Below are 24309 nucleotides of genomic sequence, written 5' to 3' on the forward strand. Positions count from 1 at the left end.
TAATTTTCAAGTCCCTAATGTGTGGCCTGCTCTGCATGACAGGCAAGAGTAATATTGGCAATTTTTATTAAACTGTATTGCAGGAGCTACAAATGGAGACAGGTTGAGGTAGATAGAAAATGGAGTAAGAAATGGACAGAGAGATTGGAGGAGTGAGAGATGCACGATGCAGATGGAAGGTATAGAGGGGTAATGGGCAAGCAGAAAAGGAAGAAGGGATGTGGAAATGGAGAGAGGTGGTGATGGATATGGTCAGAGAGAAGGGGGAGAGATATAATTAGAGAGACAGTATGAAGGAAATGGACAAAGAGAGGGGGAGGAGAAGCTGAAGAGACAAAGAGAATTGGGAGGACAGAGAGAGAGATTAAGAGGGGCAGACGCCGAGGGGGAGGAGGATTGAACACATGTGTGAGTGAGAGGAAAAGGCGAGTTTGTATATTTACTCAAATAAAAACAATCAAGAATAACAGCGAAATTGCTATGTCTAGAAAAATCGTATATCTGCTACGAATCTGCACATAATATTTTTCTTCTGAATTAATGAAAAATATTGCGTAATGTGTGATAACTTCTTTGAAAGAACGTACAAGTAGAACAGTATTGTACACTATTTCAAACCGAAAGATACTGCATTGTTTCAAACAACGTGTCCATGAATTCTGGAGCTCTAGTTCCCATCTGATCATCCTGATTTTTGTTTCCTACAGTTTCCCAAAATTACTTCAGGTAAATGCCGGCATGGTTATAAATACTGCAACCGACTATCTGAGCCATCGTTGTCGAGGTTAAACTTTATTAGGAACACTCTACAAAAATTCTAACTGCAACGGTGCCACACTTCTATGTAACGCTGTTTTCCCTACGATGGCTGGCGTGGTTGAGTCACCGGATGTAGGAGTTCCCGTTTTGGCTGTTGAGGAACGTTACACCACGAAAATCACATGGTTATTCTTGCCTGCCAAACTGTGGCTTCTTAATCCGGGGAAAGAGGAAGAAGTCATTATGTGCCATTTCAGGAGAAAAAGGGGCGGAGGGGTTTCGAAAATTTGACGGCCCAGAGAAGCAGAATGTGCGTGTATATCATGTGCTGACCGAGTTGGGGCGTTAACGTAGAGGAATATCATCCGTTGGCACAGCTTCTGTAATGCTTGGTCTTGACGACCTCCCATAAGCTCGACACGAGGTCTCTGTGGTATCCTCACGTACGGTTTGCCCCTTACGAGCATAATCTGATAGCACCACCCCATCTTAATCCCAAAAAACACTCAGCATTACCTTTCCCGGTCATAGCAGTTTTCCTTGTTTTCCTCTGGTTGTCATGTTCCACTACCTATGAGTCACAGCGAGGTACCCAGCACTCGTTATTAAGCAGCCGAAAGAGTTAATTGCTGAATAGGTAGAAGAATTTCGGCTGCGTCACATATCCACTGACATAAGTGACTTTGATGGGGAGCAGGCTTTTGCAAACCGGGGCATCTCGGAAAAATTTGTTGGATTTCCGCTATCTATTGCAGTGTTTATCTATGGAAAGTAGTTTCAAGGACGGTGAAAACACATCTAAGCGACAACAAGCTGGACGTCAACGTCTCATCAGAGAAAGTGGAGATCAGAAGCTTGCCCGCTCCGTGAAGCAGGAGAAGCGGAGATCTGTCACAGATCTGACGAGAAGTGCAACGCGGGTGCAGGCAGAATGTTTCGTAGGACTACGTTCAGCTTACATAGTTGAACATAGGGCTCCTCAAATAATGGCCCCTACGTGTCCCTATGTTGACCAAATATCATCAATTGAAAGGTATCACCTGGCTGGTGAACCATGTTTCTTGTTACACCAGGTCATGCCTGGATACCCGTCATCCAGATGCACGGCTGCTCGAATCGTGCACCGAACGACGGACGCCGGCCAGCGTTTCCACTACGGCGAACATTCACCTTGGATTCTGCATAGCCTGTGGTAGTAACTAAAGGCACCGTGAAAGATGTGGTCTCAGAGAACATTACTGCAAACCAATTGCTTCCCCTTAAGCTTGATGTCTACCCCGACGGCGTTGGCATCTTATAGCGTGTCACAAGGTCAGAATCATGCTACACGCTTCGAGGAGCATCATAGTCAGTTCATGTTGATATCTTGTCCACTACCCTGTTCGCTCTGTTCTGAACCCGATGGAAAGAGCGTGGGAACTTCTCGAGTACCAATTCAGTGTTGTAAAAACCACCAGCCCGTAATGTAAGGGAAATGCTTGACAAGTGTGTAGACATCTGTTGCTATAAGCTCTGCAAACCTACGAGGAATTTGTAGAATCAGTGCCATAGAGGATCGTGTTGTATTGCATTTCAGAGTTGGACTAAGTCGGTCTTCATTATGTTTTGGTCTCTCAGTGGAAGTCTGTTACAAGTCATTCACACAAATGATGAAGAAACGTCGACAAAATAGTATTATATGTACGTTATGAAAAGGAATAAATTATTACTTTCTTGTACCGTTTTGCATTTTCTGCCCTCTGAAACAGGAAAAGGTAAGAAGAGTTGTTTGTTCCCACTGTTATTCCCACGGACAAATACACTTTAAGTTGTATAGTTCTGAAGTGAGCAGTTCGTAGCAAAGATCCGAAGGACGGATATACCTTGCTAAAATCTAAAACGAAAAATATACATTGAACTTCAAAACCAAATTGCTCCATACAGATTAACGCAAAATTAACTAACTCCGTCACAACCGCTCAAAAATGCCTAATGGTACCGACCAGCCGCCGTATCATCCTCACCCAACAGGCGTCACTGGATGCGGATATGAAGGGGCATCTGGTCAGCAAACCGTTCTCCCGGCCGTATGTCAGTTTATGTAACGCAGAATAAAACAAGAAAAATATTGATGTAATTCATTTTCCGGTAGGCCTATTGGTTTGCTTCTAATTAAAGCTTGAGTCTCTAATATAAACCCGATAGTGGTCTCCCATACGGATCTCCAGTAAGGGACTGCAGGGGCAAGGGGGGGGGGGGAGGTAACCATTTGGATCTTCAGTAGGGGATTGCCATAGAGCAGGTCACCATGATAGGAAGAAACTAAATAATCAACCAAAGGATAACATTGTCAGAGGCAGAGAGTGCATTGCATTGCCAGAAGTCTGAAGTGGGAAGGAAGTTAGGAAATCTGAAAAGAAAAGTGTAAAGGCTCGTTCTCTGGAGGTCAGTGAAGTGAAAGTAGATAAGTATTTCTGGTGAGATGAGATGGGTATAGGATCAAATCAGTATAAGCAGTAATTGGTGTAACCAGAGTAGGATTCGTCAGGAATAAGTTGGCGAAAAGAACTATATACAGAAGAAACAAAAATAAATGTGGACAGATGACATTCACTTTGGCTTTAGGGAAAGGTTATGACGATGCACTTGATAATGGAAACAAGATTTTAAATAATTCAAAACACTTTTGTAGGAATTAACGATGAAGAAAAAGCGTTAGATAGCGTAAAATGCTGGAAGATATTCGAAACTATCAGTGGAAAAGATGCAAGCTGCAAGGAGAGGCCCGTAATGTACAATACGTTGGAGGAACAAGGGAGGAGAATAAGAACAGAATGCCAGGAGAGAAGTGACATCATCTTCCTCTGTTGTTCAAACTGTACACTGAGGAAGCAATGATGGAAATAAATGTGGGCTGAGGAGTACGGTTGAAATTCTGGGTAAATGGAGATCACTGATAAGGTTCACTGAAAGTAAAGAAAAACTACGGAACCTGCTAAAAGGAATGAACAATCTACTGAGCATATGACGTTGGGTCAGAGTAAACCAACGGTATATCAAAGTCTTGAGGAGTAGCAGAAATAAGATAGGCTCTAAGCTTCACATGAAAATTAGGGACCAGCTAACAAGTGAAAAAGAAGAAAAAAAAAAAAAAGCTTGTCGGATGAAGCAAGGAGGAAATAAGTAGCAGACGAGCACAGAAAGAGAGAGCATTGCTCGTTAAGAGAAGAATATTAGACGATCCAGTCACATTAACGTGACGTCAAGGTGCAATAAACACTCACAGACGGCAGGTGGCACCATTAGCAGTTGAGGGTGTCGCGCAAACGCAGAAAACTGTGCAGACGTTGTTGTGATGCGGAAGCGGAGCAATTTATCTGACGTCCAAAAGAGCATGATGGAACGGTTACGTTTCTAAATTGCCCGCGTACCTCTATGGTATAAGCTTATCGTTCGTAGCAATATGGCGCTATCCAAACCGGTGCCGAAGCAACTGTGGTGCACCACTGGCCTTAAACAGGGTCTCCTCAAAGAGAATTCATCGAACGTAAATTGGTAGTATGGCCCTCCACAGCAGGCGGATGATTTCACTAAAATTAAATATCCTTTTTAGATTATTAGCTCCATTGTTTCAAAATATTCAGTTTTAGTATCCTGTAATTTTGTAGAATTTTGACCTCAATCTATGAGACACTTTGTGCAGCGTGAGGTCAGTTAAGTTCCCCCCCCCCCCCCCCCCCCCACACACACTTTATCTCTGATATAGCACCCGCAAAAAATCACAGGACATAGATTTATCCGCTGACGGTTAATTCCACATCCGTTGATGAATTCTGTGTCCGATTATGAAAATCAGATATTAGCGTGACTCTGCTCAGTATCTACAAATGGATTAATAACACAAGAGTATGCTAGTAAGAGAAAGGACAATAATTTGTACCTCAGCAGGAATACAGTGACGATTGGCTCAAAAACGGTACGTTCTAGGTATATATTCTGTCCGCAATATTGTGAACTTATGCAGAACGGAAAAACAAATTATGCTTTATTGAAGTATTTAAGCTTATCGAATCAATTTCATGGCTGTGTAGACTAACTTCAGACGTAAAACGCGTTTGATGCTCAGTTATTACATTGGAGCTTGTTGCCAGAGGGGTCCAGTGTCCTATACTAGTGAGTAAATGAAGCGTATCAGAACTTAGTCCTGGCTACAGACATCTCATCTATTCAGTACAAAAGCATCGATATGACTTTCATCCAGCCCCACGCAAGTCACTTGAGAAGTTCAAAGGGGAACACATTTTGTAATTGCTGTGTGCTGAATAGTGGAGTGTTGTCTTCGAAAGACGAATTTCCTACATCAGTTCACTTCAAATATTTAAATTAACAGTAAGGTGTGGACATATATGCCGCTTCTCTTTCTTCCCATTATGACCGTCTAATAAATGTTGAGGGCTCTAGTTGGTATTTGTAAAACTGAATGATATGAATAGGAACGTGTCCCGTCTCGAGACTGGATTAATAATGAAAAACAGAGAGATAAAAGTTAAGATGGTTGCGCAATGTTTCTGGCGTTCTACATAGTCTCCACGATCTGATTGGAACGCGCAGTAAGTACATACAATCAAGTTAAAGTGTCAGAAAAGTCCTCCTATGTGATTATGTTCAACTCCCACGTCGCATTGGCTTGAGCGTCTGTTACGTCTTCAAAGTGTTGATAAATCATGTTAGTTTTTCGTTTTGTGGAGGGTTCGTTGTGGAAACACCAACTTACACAAGAGGTTTTAAAAAGAATTGTTCGCGATTTGCATATAAATCAGGTAGTGCCAGGCGTGTCACACAAGGTTTTATTCGAAACTTCCTGGCAGATTAAAACTGTGTGCTGGACCGAGACTCGAACTCGGGACCTTTGCCTTTCGCGGGCAAGTGCTCTACCAACTGAGCTACCCAAGCACGACTCACGCCCGGTACTCACAGCTTTACTTCTGCCAGTACCTGGCCTCCTACCTTCCAAACTTTACAGAAGCTCTCCTGCGAACTTTGCAGAACTAGCACTCCTGAAAGAAAGGATATTGCGGAGACATGGATTAGCCACAGCCTGGGGTATGTTTCCAGAATGAGATTTTCACTCTGCAGCGGAGTGTGCGCTGATATGAAACTTCCCAGCAGATTAAAACTGTGTGCCAGACCGAGACTCGAACTCGGGACCTGTTAGAGCACTTTCCGGCGAAAGGCAAAGGTCCCGAGTTCGAGTCTCGGTCCGGCACACAGTTTTATTCTCCCACAAGGGAGAAGATTCAGCTGTGGTCAATGGCATGACGATGCACAAGGCAATGGAAACCATTGCATTAATGACACGTAATGACTATGTATCCACAAGACATGGGGTATGTACTTGAAAAAGTGTCATGATAATCTCTCCTTTGGCGGATCTTCGCGAGGGGACTGCCAAGGGGAAGGTGACAATGAGAAAAAGACTGAATAACCAACGAAATGACAACGTTTTACGAGTCGTGGCGAGGAATGTCAAAAAGTCGAACGTCGTAGGGAACCTGGGAAATCTGAAAAGGGAAATACAGAGGATCAGTCTGGATATACTTGGGTAGTGGGGGGGGGGGGGGGGGGGGTGAAGTGAAGTGTCCAACGGGAGTAGGATTTGCTATGAACCAAGGCAGGGCAGAGAGTGAGTTACTGTCAACAGTTCAGCAATGGTGTTGTTCTCATCAGAATCAAACAACACCGAAAACAATCGTTCATGTATACCTGCTGGCGTCGCAAGCAGAGGAAGAAGAGTTAGAGAAAGTATATGAGGATATTGAACGGGCATCAGTACGAAAAGGGAGATGAAATCTAATGTCATGGGGGATTTGAATGTGGCTGTAGGGAGGAGAGTAGAAGAAAGGGATGCTGCAGAAATGGGCTTGCTGTAGGAACGAGAGATGAGGATGACTACATAAGTTTGAATAAATATCAGTTAGTAATAATGAATACTCCATTCAAGAATCACAAAAGGAAGAATTTTACTTGGAAAAGACCGAGAGATACGGGAAGATTACATCTTTGTCAGGCAGAGAAAGAAATCAGATATTGGATTGTAAGGCGTGTCCAGGAGCAGATACAGGCTCAGATCGCAATGTAGTAGTCATGAAGAGAAGGCTGAAGTTTAACAGACTACTTGGGAAACATCAATGGTCAAAGGAGTGGCATACCGAAGTACTAAGGAATGAAGAGACACGATTGAAGTTCTCTGGCGCTATAGATACAGCGATAATGAACAGCTCAGTAAGCAGTTGATATGAAGAGGAATGGACATCTCTAAAAAGGGCAATCACAAAGGTTGGAAAGGAAACCGTAGGTACAGGGAATGTAACTACAAAGAAACCATGGATAACTAAAGAAATATTTCAGTTGACCAACGAAAGAAGGAAATACAAAAATTTTCAAGGAAATTCAGGAATACAAAAACACACGTCGCATACGAACGAAACAAACAGGAAGAGGCGGGAAGTCAAGGTGAATTGTGGTAGGTAAGATCTTAATGAACCTAACTGCTGAGGTCATCGAGCCGGTGAATTGTCTGTATGAAAAATGTGAAGAAATCGAAAAAGAAATGATTGTCCGAAGGACGAACTCAGCATACAGAAAAAAAAACAACCGTCGGTGAAATTGAAAACAAGGGAATTCCAGTCTTAAATGCAGACGAGGGAGCGGATGTGACCTCTAGGTGGGGGCAGACTGCTCTGATGACATGATAGAAGAAATAGGAGTCGATAGCAAAGAGATAAGGGATCCAGTATTAGAATCAAACTTTAAGAAAAAGTTTTGGACGACGTAACATAATGTAAGGCTGAAGGGACAGATAACATCTCATCGGAGTTTCTGAAATCATTGACAAATCAGCGGCAACAAAACGCCTATTCGCGTTGGTTTGTAGAATGTATGAAAGTGGCGACATACAACCAGACTTTCGGAATAACATCATCCACATTACGAAAGCAACTTGAGCCAAGAAATGTGGAGACAAGATGAACATACATAAGAAAGGGAAAGAAAATTGAGGATCTATTAGATGGAGATCAGTTTGGCTTTAGGAAACGTAAAGGCATCAGAGAGGCAGTTTGATGTTGCGGTTGATGATGGAAGCAAGACTGAGGAAAAATCAAGACACGTTTAAGGATTCTGTCGACCTGTAAAGCGTTCGAAAATGTAAAAAGGTGGGACATGTTCGAAGTCCTGCGGAAAATAGGGATACGTTATAGGCAGAGACGGATAAAATACAAAGTGTACAAGAGCCAAGAGGGAATAATACGAGTGGTCGACCTAGAAGGAATTGCTCCGGTTAAAGTCGGTGCAGCACAAATGCAGTCTTTCGCCCCTGCTGTTCAATCAATACATTGGAACAGGTTCAACAAAAGTTCAAAATGAAAGGATACCTATGATAAGATGTGCTGATGACATTGCTATACTCAGTGATGGTGAAGAAGAATCACAGCATGTGATGAATGGAAAGAACAGTCTAACGAGAACAGACTATGGATTGAGAGTAAATCGAAGGAAGGTGAAAGAAATGAGGAGCAGCAGAAATGAGAACAGCGAGAAACTTAAACAGAATTGGGAATCACGAAGTAAGTGAATTTAAGGAATTCTGTTACCTAGGCAGCAAAGTAACCCATGACGGACAGAGAGAGGAGGACATAGAAAGCGAACTAGCACTGTCAAGAAGTGCGTTCTTGGCTAAGAGAAGTCTGCTATCATCAAACATAGGCCTTAATTTGAGGAAGAAATTTCTGAGAATGTACGTTTCGAGAACAGCATTGTATGACAGTGAGACATGGACTGTTGGAAAACCAGAGCAGAAGAGAATCGAAGCCTCTGAGACGTAGCGCTAGAGAAGAATGTTGAAAATGAAGTTGATTGATAATTCGCAGATTCGGCGAGAAAGGAAACATATGAAAAATACTGACAAGAAGGGACAGGATGATAGGACATCTGTTAAGACATCGGGGAATAACTTCCATAGTACCAGATGGAGTTGTAGAGTGTAAAAACTGTACATAAAGACAGAGATTGGAATATACCCAGCAAATATTTGAGGACGTAGGCTAGAACTGCTACTCTGAGACGAAAACGTTGGCACAGGAGAGGAATTCGTGATGTGCAGCATCAAATCAGTCAGAAGACTATTGGCTTCAAAAATGGAAAAGGATGAAAAAATCCTAGCAGTGCGTCACGGAATTCGTCAAACGCAGGTACAATACTTGAATTCGACACAGAAGCGTCCTCCATCTTATTTAGCTTACGGATGCACTGAATTTTCTAAAAACTCTTCCAACATACGTAAGCCATCGATTTGGCTTATCTAGAAATATGAAGACGGTATCTGTTCCTTCGGACATGTCCGAAAGGACAGATACAATCGGTGACCGTGAAGCTCTCTAGAATGAAACGATAATAAAAATTAAGACCCTAAGCTGCCGACAGGCGCTGATATACATCAACGGGGACAGTTGAAAATGTGCGGATGCACACGCATTGTCCGAACTCTTACGGGACTTGGTAAGATTGTCTTCCCCGAATAATAAGTGTAATGAGCAGGGGCTCTACGAATGTAGTGTGTGGACATTAAATTGGGAATGTGGGTCTCACAGGGAGCGTGCAAGGGATAAATCCCTGAAGTCGCGCTATCCTCTGTGCCCTCGGTGGCTCAGATAGAACCTGGAACCATAGTTCAGCGTGTTCGGTCAGTTGGCTGTTTGCTCTCTGTAATAAAAATCTGAGCAAAAGGAATCAACGATCAACTTGCACGGATGTCTTATGACGTCCGCCCAGACCATACGCAACGAGCAAACGAGCAATACCGATTTTCAAAAAAATGTGGATACACCGTCTGCCGTGTAAGCAGGAGATCCCGAGTTCGAGTCCCGGTCGGGACACACATTTTCAACTGTCCCCATTGATGTGTATCAACGCCTGTCGGCAGCTTTGGGTCTCGATTTAATTATCAGTTCATTCTCAAGAAATGGTTTCACCTTTTAGTCTCTTTTCCTTACCGCTTCTCAGTACTGCAATATTATCCAGATGTTTACCACAAACCTTGTTAACGGGCTTTTTCTGTTTGTTGTAGACATTATCTCACGTTTATCAACATTCAAAGATAGCTGTCCGTTTTGAACAATGTGGGAATCCTGTCAGAGTAGTGCTTTTCGCTACTATCATTCAACGACGACACTTTCTCGCAGACTGCATCTGATAGTACTGCTGGTCCTATTGGAGAAAAACTATGAAATTAGTCATTGTATTACGCTTCCTTCGGGCATATTCGATATTTTATTTCCAGTTACTGAACGCTGGAGCTCCCTATAATGCAACGGGTTTTGTCAATCATGGTCGTATGTTATCACTGGCCGTTGTTATCAGGTGAGGTCGTTATGAAAGTGAAAAGCTCCGATGTCACAATACGTATCATAACACTTTAATGCAGATTTGTATCTTTGTTCTACTGCACGCCATAACATGAGTTCCCATTCGTTTGATTAACTGTTGTAGATTCTTCAAAACTTGTTGAAGTTCCCTGAGAGAATTTGTGAATATATAGTCAGTGAGCTACTAAGAATGTATATGTAAGTGCCTGTAGCTAGTTTCGCATGATACTATTCTGCAGAATACTCACAACCGAAACTAACCTCTATTATTGAATGTGCTTTATACCAGAAGTATACATTACTTGATGTTATACTGCAGCACGATGGTCATTTGCACTATGAATGTGTCCTACCGGCTGAGCCCATTACGTGTCACACACACACACACACACACACACACACACACATTCATCTAAGCATGTGAGGAATACCAGAGTGATTATATTTGACACCTTTCTCGCGTGTCTCATTCGCTGGTCACGGCGGAACCCCACCAGTGGTGCACGCATTTGTGTAATAACTTTAGGACAATTAGCAGCAGCCGTAACTTGTCGTGTGCCAATGGATGCTCCAAGTGAGTTCACTGGCCGTTCACGAGTTCAACAAGCGTTCTTCTGCCAGCGGGCGGCTTTAATTGGCTCCCAACGAAACGTCAGAACCACAAGAAGTAAATCACCAGCAACTAGCTACGTTGCTCATTTTGCGTTTCTTCAACCGTTGTATCTTCTACTACCATTGCAAGTGTTCGGCTAGCAGCCGGCTGGACGTCATCTGGTCTATTTCTCAGTCTATAACGATGTTGACTTTTAGTGAATGACGACAGTTTTAAGGGCATAAGTCTGTTAGCATTTTTCAACACTACAAGTGAATGCAACGTTGTTGGCGAAATAATTCGTTTTAATTTGTTATGGTAATTCGTAAACACACATTTCAAGCAGTCTATGGAATATTCCTAAATACTTCACTGAAATCCGATTTTTCAATTATTGTATTTTTATTTGATTCCTCTGAGACTTCGCCAGTATTTCAAAGTACTGTTCTAGTTAGGCGACCATCGGTGTTACCCTCGGTTCTAGAAGTTTGATATCATCTGTTTACCAAATTAAAGTGAGTGGCCAAAAGTAGTCATGTGGAAACTTGTCCCACCTGATCTTGTGCCGTGTATAACGCCCTAAAATTGCTGCTGGTAGAAGCCTATGGCACGAGTGTATACCAAAACTTGAGCAGTCTGTTACAGACAGAAGTGTACTGAACGCGCCAGCACGTCGAGAGTTAATCGACTTCGAACGTGGGTTGATCAAGACGCATAGGTCAGAGCCTACCGGAGATTTCGAAAGGATTTCGGGTTTCCGAGTTCAACAGTGTCTAGGTTGGATGTTCACTAACACACACTGTTTCTGCATGCGTAAATCGCCGCGCCGTACGACCTCAAGTGTTTGACAGATGAAAGTTATCCTCCGTAGATACATTCAGAGGCATACAGGGCGTCTGATCGCAGCCGATTTGCTTGTGAAGCCTTAAGGCCGCATTTCTGCCACCACTGTATGGAGACAAATGCACCGTATAGGTTTCAGCAACCACTGAGAAACGACTTCAGTTCCACTGCTTCCCCCTAAATTTTGGCTACCAAGCGTTGTACAGACTCTTAGATAGCACCGATATTCCAATATCGACTTTACAATAAACTCTCAAACTATCAGCTTTGCAAACGAGCAGATGTCTGCTGACATCGGTTCAATGAAAATCGTGATCACAAATTTTGCTCGACCATCGACCAAATACCGGAGATGTAAATTTTTCACCATTAGAATATGAATCGGTGGCTTCCAAGTCGAGACCCACGCACAGTCGCGCTTAGCTTTCAGCTAACGCCGTGTCACACTTACATTAGTGTAGAACATGAAGTATACTGGTCTAACAGAATATCTTTGAGTCCTATCAAATTTAACTCAGTATCCGTTGACGTCGTTCGTTTCAGGTAAACTTACTACGTTGTCTGCTTCTCAAAAACTAATTTCACTGCAAACATCAACCTCGTGTCAGATTTACTTACATGGTAGACGCTGATATGCTGAAATGTACTTCTGAAAGTAGTATGCAAAAAATCTACGAGATTATCGAGACTTCGGTTTACTTTATTTATGACACCCTATTACTCATACGGAGTGTAGGACAAATAAAATTCACTTTGTCAGGCCCCATAAAGCAAAGAAGTCAACATAAAGGCATTTAAACACGACAGTATTTTAGACTCAAATCGCACAAACATGTTATGGGTACAGTGGCCTGGCGAGCAGAAGGTGTTCAAATTGAACAAACTTGATTCTCTTGACGAAATCCATTTGCGTGCCGGAATCCATGAGCACAAAACTTCTTCTTCTCCTGCCTTTATCCCCTGTCTTCACGAGGTTGGCAAGGTAATTCTCGGATCTGGAAATGGTAGCTGTAGACAGTGGCAGGATTCTCTAACTGTCGACACACTTTTTCCCTCCAGGACGGAATTTTGTGTGCCCTAGCAGTCTGCATCTAGCGTTATCCCATGCGAAAACTGCGTAAGCGAGGGGAGACGCGTGAACCAACCCGGTATTCACCTTTCAAGATATGGGAAACTGCCTAACAACCGCATCTATGCTGGCCGACACCCCGAACCTCGTAGTTAATCCGCCGGGTGGTATCGGTCTGGGTCCGGAGCTTAGCGATACCCGCTAGCGGCGGGCTAGCACGCGTGGCTCTTCCGCCTGCGTAATCCATGTGCACAGATGGTGCAGAAAGTGAATGATGATTTAAACGACCAGCCCAGAGTAGCTCCAGATGGGTGTTGGAAAATACAAAGTCGTTAAACAACACGAATCCACAAACACGTTCGTTTAACTAAGTTGTCCAAGCACTGATACGGATATTCATCACAGCATTCAATAAGGTGCACCAACTGAAGGTAACACCACACCAGGAGACGAATCTACAATGGCAACGGGACCCCTCCAGTGGTTGTTTACGATACAGTGGGTACGCATAACTTGTTCATATAATGGTAAGAAATGAAACTACTTTGTAAAACCATTATGATTGATACGGAGGACTTCCTTGATGAGTCTGTCCTCTTAATGTCAACGAACCGTCCTTCGACGTTATATTCATAATGTCTGATGACCCGATCGTGATCGAAGAAGAACTAGACGAAAATAATGAAAAATATTAATGTAACAACTTTTGGTGGTTTTAAGATTTATTTTGGGAAACAAATATCGAATGAAAATGTATGCACACGGACATCAGATTCATGAAGCTATTTCAACAATAACACATGTGTAGAGCAATACGGTTTGTACTTTTACTATTTGACAACTGCAGCCCCTAAGGATTTTTCACATTGCTGTAATTTCAATACAGCGAAAATTTGAACCAAAAATTGAACTAACGTTTCTTCTAAGTTTTTAATTTTTTTTTTTAACCTTCTACAGCTATTTACAAGCTACTGCTACTGTCAAATTATTAGCTTTTTCGTTTTCACTGAGATTTTTGTGACCTTGAAAAATTGGGAAACATATTGGTTGTGGAGACGTGTTATTTACCTTGAAATCTATAAATCCGTGAAAACGAAAAGGTAGTTTTAGTTGCTACTTTGATTTACTTTTCTTATTACTATACATAACTGTTTAACATGCTTCTCTATATAACATTTTCACGAATTTTTATAGTTCAGATACATATATCAAGAAAATGTTATATTCTATTTTACGAAATCTATACGGTACTGCTTTCACATGTAACACATTTAAAACAGTCTGGTCCAGCGACGACTTCACCAAACAATTTTTGAGGTGAATTTAACGACAAATACACAGCATGTACTGTAGCAGGAAGCAATTTAAGTTCAATGATTAGGCCCAACGGCCACTTTACCTAAATTTTAACAAAACCCTTAGAAAGTAAATACAACAACCCGAAATATAAACCCTACACCAAAACTGTAATTAGCGCTAATGCAGACAGAGAAACATATTAACACGCAAATTTGATCAATCATTTTCCACACATGTGAATTCGGAGACTGCCTTGAGCACTTTATTCTAAGGAAACTCTTCAAGTATGCTCCTGAGTAGCTGGAAGTTACATCACAACTCCTGTTGACATGGTCATGTAGGACGGTGCCAACACACTCGGCTACATTCCCAAAAAGGTAAGGAATGAGGAGGTTCTCCGAGGATCGGCGAGGAAAGGAATATATGGGAAACACTGACAAGTAAAAGAGACAGAATGGTAGCACATCTCTTAGGATATCAATGGATTATTTCCAGGGTACTAGAGGAAGCTGCAGAGTGTAAGAACTGTAGAGGAAGCCGGAGATTGGAACACATCCAGCAAATAATTGAAAGCTGTTCAATTTCTACGTGTAAAGAACCTAATGTAGAGAAATTATTCGTCAATCCTAAAATATTTAAAATGTTGAAAGAGCTCACTCCTTACGTGCAAGGTCGAGATCTTCACACAGTTTATCTGGAAGTACCATGTGGATCTAACAAATAATAAACACTTACATTTAATGGCAGCGCTATATATTCCTGACATTGTCAGTCTGGAAGCGATTTGTAATATACGAGAGCTGAAAAAAATTTCAAGATCACTAACAAAGCTTTTTATTGGATGAACAGTTTCGACAGAGGATCCGATGACGACAGCATAGCTCTGTTCAAACCGGTCAACCAATAAAATGCGTTTCTATCAACCTTGCCTTTTGAAGCTTTCTTCAGTTATCACTTTGGTAGAGGATGCAACTGAGGATAGGAATCTTTCGTCCGGGAACTAACATCCACAGACGCCACGCGGCGCTAAAGTTAGCAGTACTCAACAGATGTCACGGGTTACCCTTTCGTGACGTTCTTTTGGGTGTATTAGTCTTCCGATTGGTTGGATACAGTTTGATACGAATTTCTCTCATGTGCCAACTGCTTCACTCAACAACTTCCTCCCAACATCATCCATCGCATGTAGATATATATAATTCTTCGTCTTAACCTCAAGTTTTTACCCTCTATAGCTCATTCAAGTATATTCGAAGTTATGGCTTGATGTCTTAATATTTCTTGTCTGTGTTTCCCACACGTTCTCGTAGCCGATTCTACAGAGGCTCATTTCTCATTTACCAATGTGCCTAACTTTCAGCTTCATTTTGTAGCACCGTATCTCAAGTACTTCAATTCTCTTATTTACCTGTTTACCTGCAGTGCATGATTCATTTACATACAATGCTCTAATACAAATATACATTCTCAGGAATTTCTTCCTCATATCTGGCCCATTTTTGATGTTAGTAAATTTCATTTGGCCGGGAATGCCCACTTTTCACTTGTTAGAATGCTTTTCATTTTCCCCTTGCTTCGGCAGTAGCGTGTTGTTTTGCTTCCAAGGTAATAGAATTCCTGCATTTCGTCTACTTCGCAGTCTCCAATTTTGATATTAAGTTCATCACTACTTTAATTTCTGCCACCCCTCATTACTTTTGTCTTTATTTGGATTACGCGCAGTCTGCAGTATGTGTCCATTAGGCTGTGAATTTCGTGTAACAAGTGTTGCAATTCTTCCTCACGATCAGTGAGGATAGCGGGCATTTGCTTGTACTCTGACAGATCAGAAGCGAAACTTCTCGCAGTAGGCCTGACAAGCAACCAGGACGTTAAAAGGCAGCCCTGGTCAGGATTCGAGTCTCCCAGCGCTCCGGCTTCCCTGATAATTGCGCTAGCCAGAGCAGGTGTGCGAGTGAGACGGCTATACGCCTAAAGCTGCACATGTGGCAAACTAAGACGTATTTGGAACGCAGTACAACTACTTATGAGGGAAGAATATCATAGCATACTTTTATAAGCAGGGTTTTACGGCTTGTGTTTGGTTTCAGGCTTTTAGTTTTCCACCAAAGCATTAACTCCAATAACATCGGTAAATAAATGGATTAGATAGTTCTAATACGGTTAGCGGAACTACGAAAACCTTTGCAGCAAGGCATTTAACATTATGTTGTGACGTTTATAAATTTACACACATTTCGGTTTTAGAATAGGTAATTCACCTGTAACTATGGTTCTTGATACAAACAGACAACGCAGATTAAAATCTGGAGAGACTTTTATAGCAGAAAAAAGACGTTGCACACATAGCACACATATGCTGAACCAGACACTGAAATCTCTTTAGCAGATTGTCTATACAGAATATGCTATTGGTCTTGAAGTAACATTTTATGAAAGCCTTGCAAATCTCTAAACTGGACGCAGCTGAGCTAGGTGCTACCTATACGTGTGTCAGCTAAAGTTGGAAGTAATGGAGTGCAATAGCATCCAAAGTCGTGCCAAATAAATCTCAATCCGTCTTCCACCGTGTTGCGTCTTGGAATCTCTTTGAGAACTCATTAAGAAACGTTTCAATAACTGAAACTTAGTCAATCATGTCTGGTTCACAAATGACTATCTAAGGTTACGGAACGTATTCCGTATCTTGAATCTGATGATGGCTTTCCATAGGATTACATTTTAGCCAGCCGCTGTGGCCGAGCGGTTCTAGGCGCCTCAGTCCGGAACAGCGCTACTGGTTCAGTCGCAGGTACGAATCCTGCCTCGGGCATGGATGTTTGTGATGTCCTTAGGTTAGTTAGGTTTAAGTAGTTCTAAGTCTACGGGACTGATGGCCTCAGATGTTAAGTCCCATAGTACTTAGAGCCATTTGAAACATTTTTTGATTACATTTTATTTGACAACATCAATATCATCTGCCATATGTATCACGAAATGTTCCTCCCCTTGCATTAAGACAATGAATTCAAACAGTTGGTGATGTCAACCATGAAACATTTTGTCACCTGTCTCCTCACATTTAACTCATTTTTTTCCTAATGATCGTTTTCAGTTCAGCCAGCATTCGATCTCGTTCGTCAGTAAACAAGTGTATCACGTCGTCTTTGCGGCTGGTGTTGTAATGACGTGCCAGTAAGGATTTTTCCAAATCATAGTAGTGTGATGGCATATTAAGCAGTCTCCATAGCCCTCAATCAATACGAAAAAGTTAGGCAATTTTCACTCGATATGGAACGATGTAGCTTCTTCATTTATCTTATCTGTAGACAAATGCATTGGAATATACAACATTTTTATTATAACACATCAAATGTCTCAAGTGGTTACAAGAGTAACCTATCGAACCTATCAGCAAAATTTATGTGGTACGTCAGAGGATGAAATAGTCGCCTGGTAGAATCGACGTTGTGCAAGGCAACTACCGGCAGGATTTACTCACTGAATGAGAAAACTTTTCTAAATTAAATTGATAGTGATTTTAATGTTTTTACTGAGAATCCAGTTATTGGAAGTAACAGGTTAAAATTTGTGGTTTATTAGCGGTAAAAAAGAAAAAAGAACAAATAATTTCAATGGCAGACGGCGACCATATGCAGGGCGTTGCCGCAGGCCTGTCGTCGCCATGCCATACTCCCCATTATGGTCGCTGTTTTGCTGTTGTTCTGTGAACCAAACATTCGTCTACTAACCTCTAACCTCTGCTGTGGGCAGAGGACCGCGAAAGATGACCCCTTAGCGGTTTCAGGCACAGCGTACGTGTTGCCACAGACCACCATTCCAATTAAACATTTGGAAACATTTTTCTAATGATTTTACTCCTGATAAACCACAGATTTTAATCAAGTATTGCGAAGAAAATTTGAGAGAAGTCTGCCAGATCGCTCCCACATCTTCGTGATTTTCTGAATTGTTTTTGGGCGCTTGTCATTTTCTAAATATTTGCAAAAAGAACCGGCCTTTCAGAAAGACGTATGTTTGATAAATGATAAACTGAATCCGCATTCTTAACTTCCTTCCTAATCCAAGTAACATGAAAATCGAATGTGACAACAAATCACAAAGAGGTAGATTAATAAAAGAAACATGGGAAGGTGTTTGAGTGTGTCTCACAACTTGCATTCTACCGTGCTGTGATTAGAAGTCAGTAAAATTGGTTTACTCCTATAATTTCAGTGTGAACAGAGTAGAAACAATTGCAATCACCGGCGTAATTAGCCCGTTTTGGCTCTAAATGGCTCTGAGCACTATGGGACTTAACTTCTCAGGTCATCAGTCCTCTAGAACTTAGAACTACTTAAACGTAACTAACCTAAGGACATCTCACACATCCACGCCCGAGGCAGGATTCGAATATGCGACCGTAGCGGTCGTGCGGTTCCAGACTGTAGCGCCTAGAACCGCTCGGCTACCACGGCCGACTAGCTCGTTTTAACATCCTTATTTAGCTAATTTTAATAGAATCTAGGTAGACAATATGATAATCCTCTTAACGGGTCAATGAACAAACAAGTCAGATCTTATTGAAGTAACAGTTTTTCGTTCATACTAGGTAATTTTAGGACGGCTGAGCTTCACACGCAAGTCGCGTGCACTTTCCGGCATTCAGAGGAGGCGCTGCCCACGCCAGTCGCTTTACTCGCTTGGCTGTGGTTCTTTATGGCCTGTAAACGGAAGAATGCAACAGGGAGGATGTTTCACTGTTTAACGGTAGAGGCACGTCTATTGCAGGCACTATGGCTCCGCCCTCCCGACAGGAATGGCGACTGTGTCCACCTCCAGGCGACATACTGGAGCCAGTAGAAAGTTGACAGTCTGCTGATTAGGTAGGAAGTGACGCCCGCAGCAGATGTACAGGGGCCCAAAGTGTTTACCAAAAGTATGGGAAGCGTTAAGACGTTTTCGGAAAATATTCAGAACAGTTGGGGGAGAAACGAGCGTTTGCTCATGTCTCACAGGATAACGACAAGACTAGGGTTCTCATTGGGCGCAAATAAGTGGCGTCGATATAAGGAATAGGAGGCGACTTGTGTCGAAAACTTTATCCCTATCGATAAGTTTTGTTGGAACTATTTTTGTTGAGACACCAGAGTTAGAGAAACGGAAAAGCACATAGAACTTTAGGTTCAGTGAGCGACTCAGGGAACATTCTGTTCCGGAGAGCGGCAGAGAAAAGACTGATCTGAGATCGATGGAGAGCAATTGCTCTGCGTTCAAGATTCGAGGTGGTAGCCAGACTAATGAGTATTCTCGCTGCAGTATTAGGATCTAACCGGTATCTTCATCACATGCTTAGGAACTGTGAGGCCAGTTTGGAGTGGTTTCACGGCCATTGTCGTTATTTTTAAGTCTTCGTTTCAACTCTTTCGCGTTTCGGGACGCAACATTTGTTACAGTGAATCCTTAGTTACCACTTACTTCCTCGTTAACTCTCCTGGTACATGTAATAATTCTGGTGCGTGTCTAACTTCTCCTTAATATCGAGGGTAACGCAGTTATTTCTGGCACATCATTTAAATCCTATTCAGTAGCGATCTCTGGAAGTAACGCCTCTTTTACACTGTGTTTACCAGTATCTTGCGGACTCGCCATTTACGCATTACCTGTAGCAGAGACAGATTAATACTTACTGTTTTTCGTGTTGTTTTTGAACGAATTCGTTCACCACGTTTAGCTTTTACCATGTGTGTAGACCTTTGTACAATAAATGTGTAATATTTGAATTCTGCTTGATATGATTTCGAAGATTCATTGATTGGTTGTCATTCCAGTATACACTGACGGAAATAAATATCGCAACACCAAGAAGGAGATGTGCGACGTAAACGCATGTTGGTAGGGGTTTTCCTCCCTCTGAAAAACGTTGTCTATTCAAGTTAAGCACCAGTCGCACAAGAGTAGCGCTGGCAGCGTCACTATGGGATTGCAAATAAGGTTTGCTTTAAATGCATGCAGTATCGGTTATAAGCGTTAGTTACCTTCGAGGCTGGACTTGTAAGTTGATGTTAGCAAAGAACGCCTTTCAGGCCACAGAGGCGCCGTTATCTACGCCTCACAGAGTTTGAACGAGGTCGTGTAATAGGGCTGCAAGAAGCTGGATGTTCCTTCGCGATACTGCAGAAAAAGGTGGCAGAAATGTAGCCACAGTACATGATTGCTGTCCAGTGATTTTCACGTGAATGTACGGTCCCAAAAGACCGGGCCCACGACGGACACGTGGCACTACCGAACAGTAAGATCATCGCGTTCGGCATATGGCTATGTCACATCGTACTGCATCTGCAGCAGCAATTTGAGCAGCAGTTGAAACCACAGTGACACAACGCATTGTTACACATCGGTGACTTCAAGGACAGTTCCGGCCAGGCTCCCTGTAGCTTGCATTACACACACCCCGCATCACCGCCATTTGCATCTTCAGTGGTGTCAAGCGAGAGTACTTTTGGGGGGGGGGGCAGGGTGAAGGTGTATTGTTGTTTTATGAGAGATGGTTCTGCCTTGGTGCCAGTGATGGACGTTTGTTGGTTAATAGGCGGCCAGTTGAGAGCCTACCTGCATGCCTGCATGCATGCAAGACACTTTTCACCTGCACCTGGAATTATGGTCTGGGGTGCGATTTCTAATGACTGCAGGAGTACTCCCTTGGTTATCCCAACCACACTGAAGGCAAATATTACGTCAGTCTGGTGATTCGACTTGTCGTGCAACAATTCATGAACAGCACTCCAGGGGTTGTTTTCCAGCAGTATAACGCTCGCCCACATGCTGCTGTTTTAACTCAACGTGCGCTACAGAGTGTCGACATGTTGCATTGCAGTGACCTCTCACCAGACCCATTTCCAGTCGAGCACTTATGGGACGTCATCGAACGACAACACCGTCGTCATCCAAGACCAGCATTAATCGTCCTTGTATTGACTGGCCAAGTGCAACGGGCATGGAAAACCGTCCCACAAACAGACTCCCCGCACCTGTACAACACAATGCATATACGTTTTCATGCTTGAATTCAACACTCAGGACGCTAGGCCGATTATTAGCGTATCAGTATTTCACATCTGCAGTGCACGCTCGCTTCAACCTGTGGTCTTGCAGTGTTAATCACTTAAATATCTTACCTGGACAAATGTATTACCGAAATTTCATTGCACTACATTAACTATTTTTCATTGCTGCAACTTTTTTCCGTCAGCGTAGATTAACCAAGGTCTTCTGCCATGCTTATATGTGAGGAACAAAGTTTCTAATGACAGTTCCGTGGTGCGAATTTTCATTTTGACTCATTAGTGGAATGACATTAGGACACTTACAATTAGTACCTGCCCTTTCCAAGATATCCACGTAGTCTGATCCGTAACAGGCGTCTTTCATTTAGCTCACCCAGCAATGAAGTTATCCACATATTCAACATTAGTGGGCGTCCTTCACAGTATTCTGAACAACAACATAGTTACTATTAATTTAATTCAAATGGTTCAAATTTCTCTGAGGACAACGGGACTTAACATCTGAGGTTATCAGTTGCCTAGAACTTAGAACTACTTAAACCTAACTAACCTAAGGATATCACACACACCCATGCCCGAGGCAGGATTCGAACCTGCGACCGTAGCGCTCGCGCTGTTCCAGACTGAAGCGCCTAGAACCGCTCGGCCACACCGGCCGTCTATTAATTTAGTTGAGAGATGTATTTTTCATTCATGTGTTCTTGTGTGACAAATGTGGCAGACGCTACCAGCTGGCATTTACCTTGCAGGCGATACAAGCAACGTGGACTGTGAGAAACTGCAATTTTATCGTGTGACATGGCATGTAAATGTTGCTCTTGTTCTTTAAGGTACATTCACGTGGATATTCCTTTGATATGCTATAATACCAGCACTCTATATCGGAGAGCATTTGTTCATTACTTATGTTATATTTATCTTTTATTTTTAACTTCATGTGGAACCGAAACTTCAGTTTTCGCAAACTCTCTACAAACGCTCAAAATAGACGAAACAGAAAAGAAAAGTGCACAACAAAGAAATTATCCGAACGGATGGAACTCGGAGGATTTGATGTATACATACAGGCAAACAAATGATTACAGTTTCAGAAAACTTTGATGATTTATTTGAGAGAAAGGGATTCTGTCAGTAACACACTGGTCAATCTCTGGTCCTTATGCGAGCAGTTATTCGGCCTGGCATCGATTGGTAGACATGTTGCACATCTTCTTGAGGGGTACCGTGCCAGATTCTTTTCAACTGGCCCGTTAGGTTGTCAAAATCCCCAGCTGGTTGGAACACCCTGCCCATTATGTTGCAAACAGTCTCATTTGGGGAGATATCTCGCGATCTTACTGATCAAGATGAGGTTTGGCAAGCACGAAGACAAGGAGTAGAAACTTTCGCCATGTACGGGCTGGCATTATCTTGCTCAAATGTATGCCCATGACGGCTTTCTATGAAGGTCAACAAAATGGGGCGTAAAATATCGTCGACATAGCACAGTACTGTAAGGACGCTGCGTATGACAACCAAAGTGGTACTGCTATGAAAGGAAGTGGCACTGGAGACCATCTATCCTGGATGTCGGGCAATATGGAGGGCGACAATCAGGTAGGTAACCCATCGAGTGGAATAGTTTTCACTGATGGCTCCCGCTTTGAACGGAGCCCCGATGACCACCGGAGATACGGACGCCCCAGACATTAGTTGAATACCAACCTGATTGTCTCCTATTATATGCCCCAGCAACCAAACATGGTCTGGGGCGCCATTTCTTTTCGTAGCAGAATCGCTTTGGTTGCCATCGGCGGAGCCATTACAGCACAGTGGTACGTCGACGATATTCTATGCGACTTTTTGTTGCTATTTGTCTAGAGCCATCCTGGGCTTGCATATCAGCAAGATAATGCCGGCCCGCACATGGAGAGAGTTTCTACTGCATGTCTTCGAGCTTGCCAAATCCTACCTTGGCCAGCAACGTCGCTGGACCTCTCCCCATTTGAGACCTTTTGGAGTGGGGCCCTCCAACCATCTCAGGTCTTTGACGATCTGTTGCGCCAGTCCAACAGAATTTGCCATGATCCCTCAGGAGAACATCAAACAGCACCGTCAATCGAAGCCAAGCTCAATAGCTCCCAGAAGTGGACCAACGCATTATTCAGTGTGTTAATTTGTGAAATTGTTTCTCTTTTTATTAATCTATGATAATTTTTTTGTCTGTGTACGTACATCACATCTATACGTTTCCACCCCATATGGGTAATTCTTCCGTGATGCATCTGTCCTTTTTTTGTCTTAGAGTGTATGTCGGAGTCTTCTTACTTACTGTTGACGCTCCTGATTCAGAATCGAATGGCCCACGTGTTACAGGAACATCATTCGAGGGCCGCAAGAAGGACAAGGGCGGCGCGGGCCTGGTGCTGGCGATGGGCGGCATGATGGCGAGCATGATGGGCGCCATGGGCATGGCGGGCGTGGCGCTGCTCGCCATGAAGGCCATCGCGCTGGCCGGCATGGCGCTCATCCTGGCCGCGGCCGCCGCAGTCAAGAAGATGGGCGGCGGCGACGAGGGCGGCCACCACGTCAGCGTGGTGCCCGTCGGCCACGGCGACCACGGCGGCTACCACCGCCGCCGCCGCGCCGCCCCCAGCCACGACGCCCACTACCTCGCCTACGGCGCGCAGGCTCCGACAGGGTCCGACGCTCGCCGGTAGGCTCCCGCCACGCGAAACGCACCTAACTTATTTATTTATTTATTCATTTAACCCATTACTCACATTATATATTTATAACTCCTCTATTTTAAACGGAATAAAGAAGATTTTGCAGTAATATCCACGATTACTTATTTCTCAGTGACACCCGTTGAATTTACCATGGTACGAATTTGAACGACTTCGTAATTTATGGAAAACTGAGAAAAATTGAGTACCTTTCAGATGATGATTATTTTGGCTTTAGGACAATGCGCCAGGGAGCTATTTCTGAACTGACGCTTGGTAACAGAAGCAAGACTTCAGAAAATTCAAGATGCTGTCACAAGATTTGTTAGTTCAGGAAAAAAGTTAGACAACCAAAAATGTTTGAAGATGTGCGAAGTATCCCTAAAATAGTTATAAGCCATCAGGAAAGAATGTACAAGGATCATGATATCTCTATTGAGCGAAAAGTGGTAGTCGACTCTAAGTAAAGAAAAGTGTGAAGCCATCGACATAAGCACTAGAAAGAATCCGCTAAATTTCGGTAACATGAGAAATCACACAAATCTAAAGACTGGGAATTCTACTAAACACTTAGGGACTACAGTTACGAATG

The 24309-nt window shown here is 42.9% G+C and overlaps 1 protein-coding gene across 1 annotated transcript in view; it reads left to right on the forward strand.

Annotated features, from left to right (window-relative positions):
* Positions 1-23828, forward strand: part of LOC124789945 — a 35148-nt gene extending 11320 nt beyond the window's left edge. The window contains exon 2 of the mRNA XM_047257475.1: positions 23365-23828. Coding sequence (XP_047113431.1) covers positions 23365-23708 — 344 coding nt within the window. The 3' untranslated portion in view covers positions 23709-23828. The remainder of the gene's footprint in view (positions 1-23364) is intronic.
* Positions 23829-24309: the final 481 nt, after the last annotated feature.

Source organism: Schistocerca piceifrons, chromosome 3, assembly GCF_021461385.2.
Source record: "Schistocerca piceifrons isolate TAMUIC-IGC-003096 chromosome 3, iqSchPice1.1, whole genome shotgun sequence".
NCBI classification, from domain to species: Eukaryota; Metazoa; Arthropoda; class Insecta; order Orthoptera; family Acrididae; genus Schistocerca; species Schistocerca piceifrons.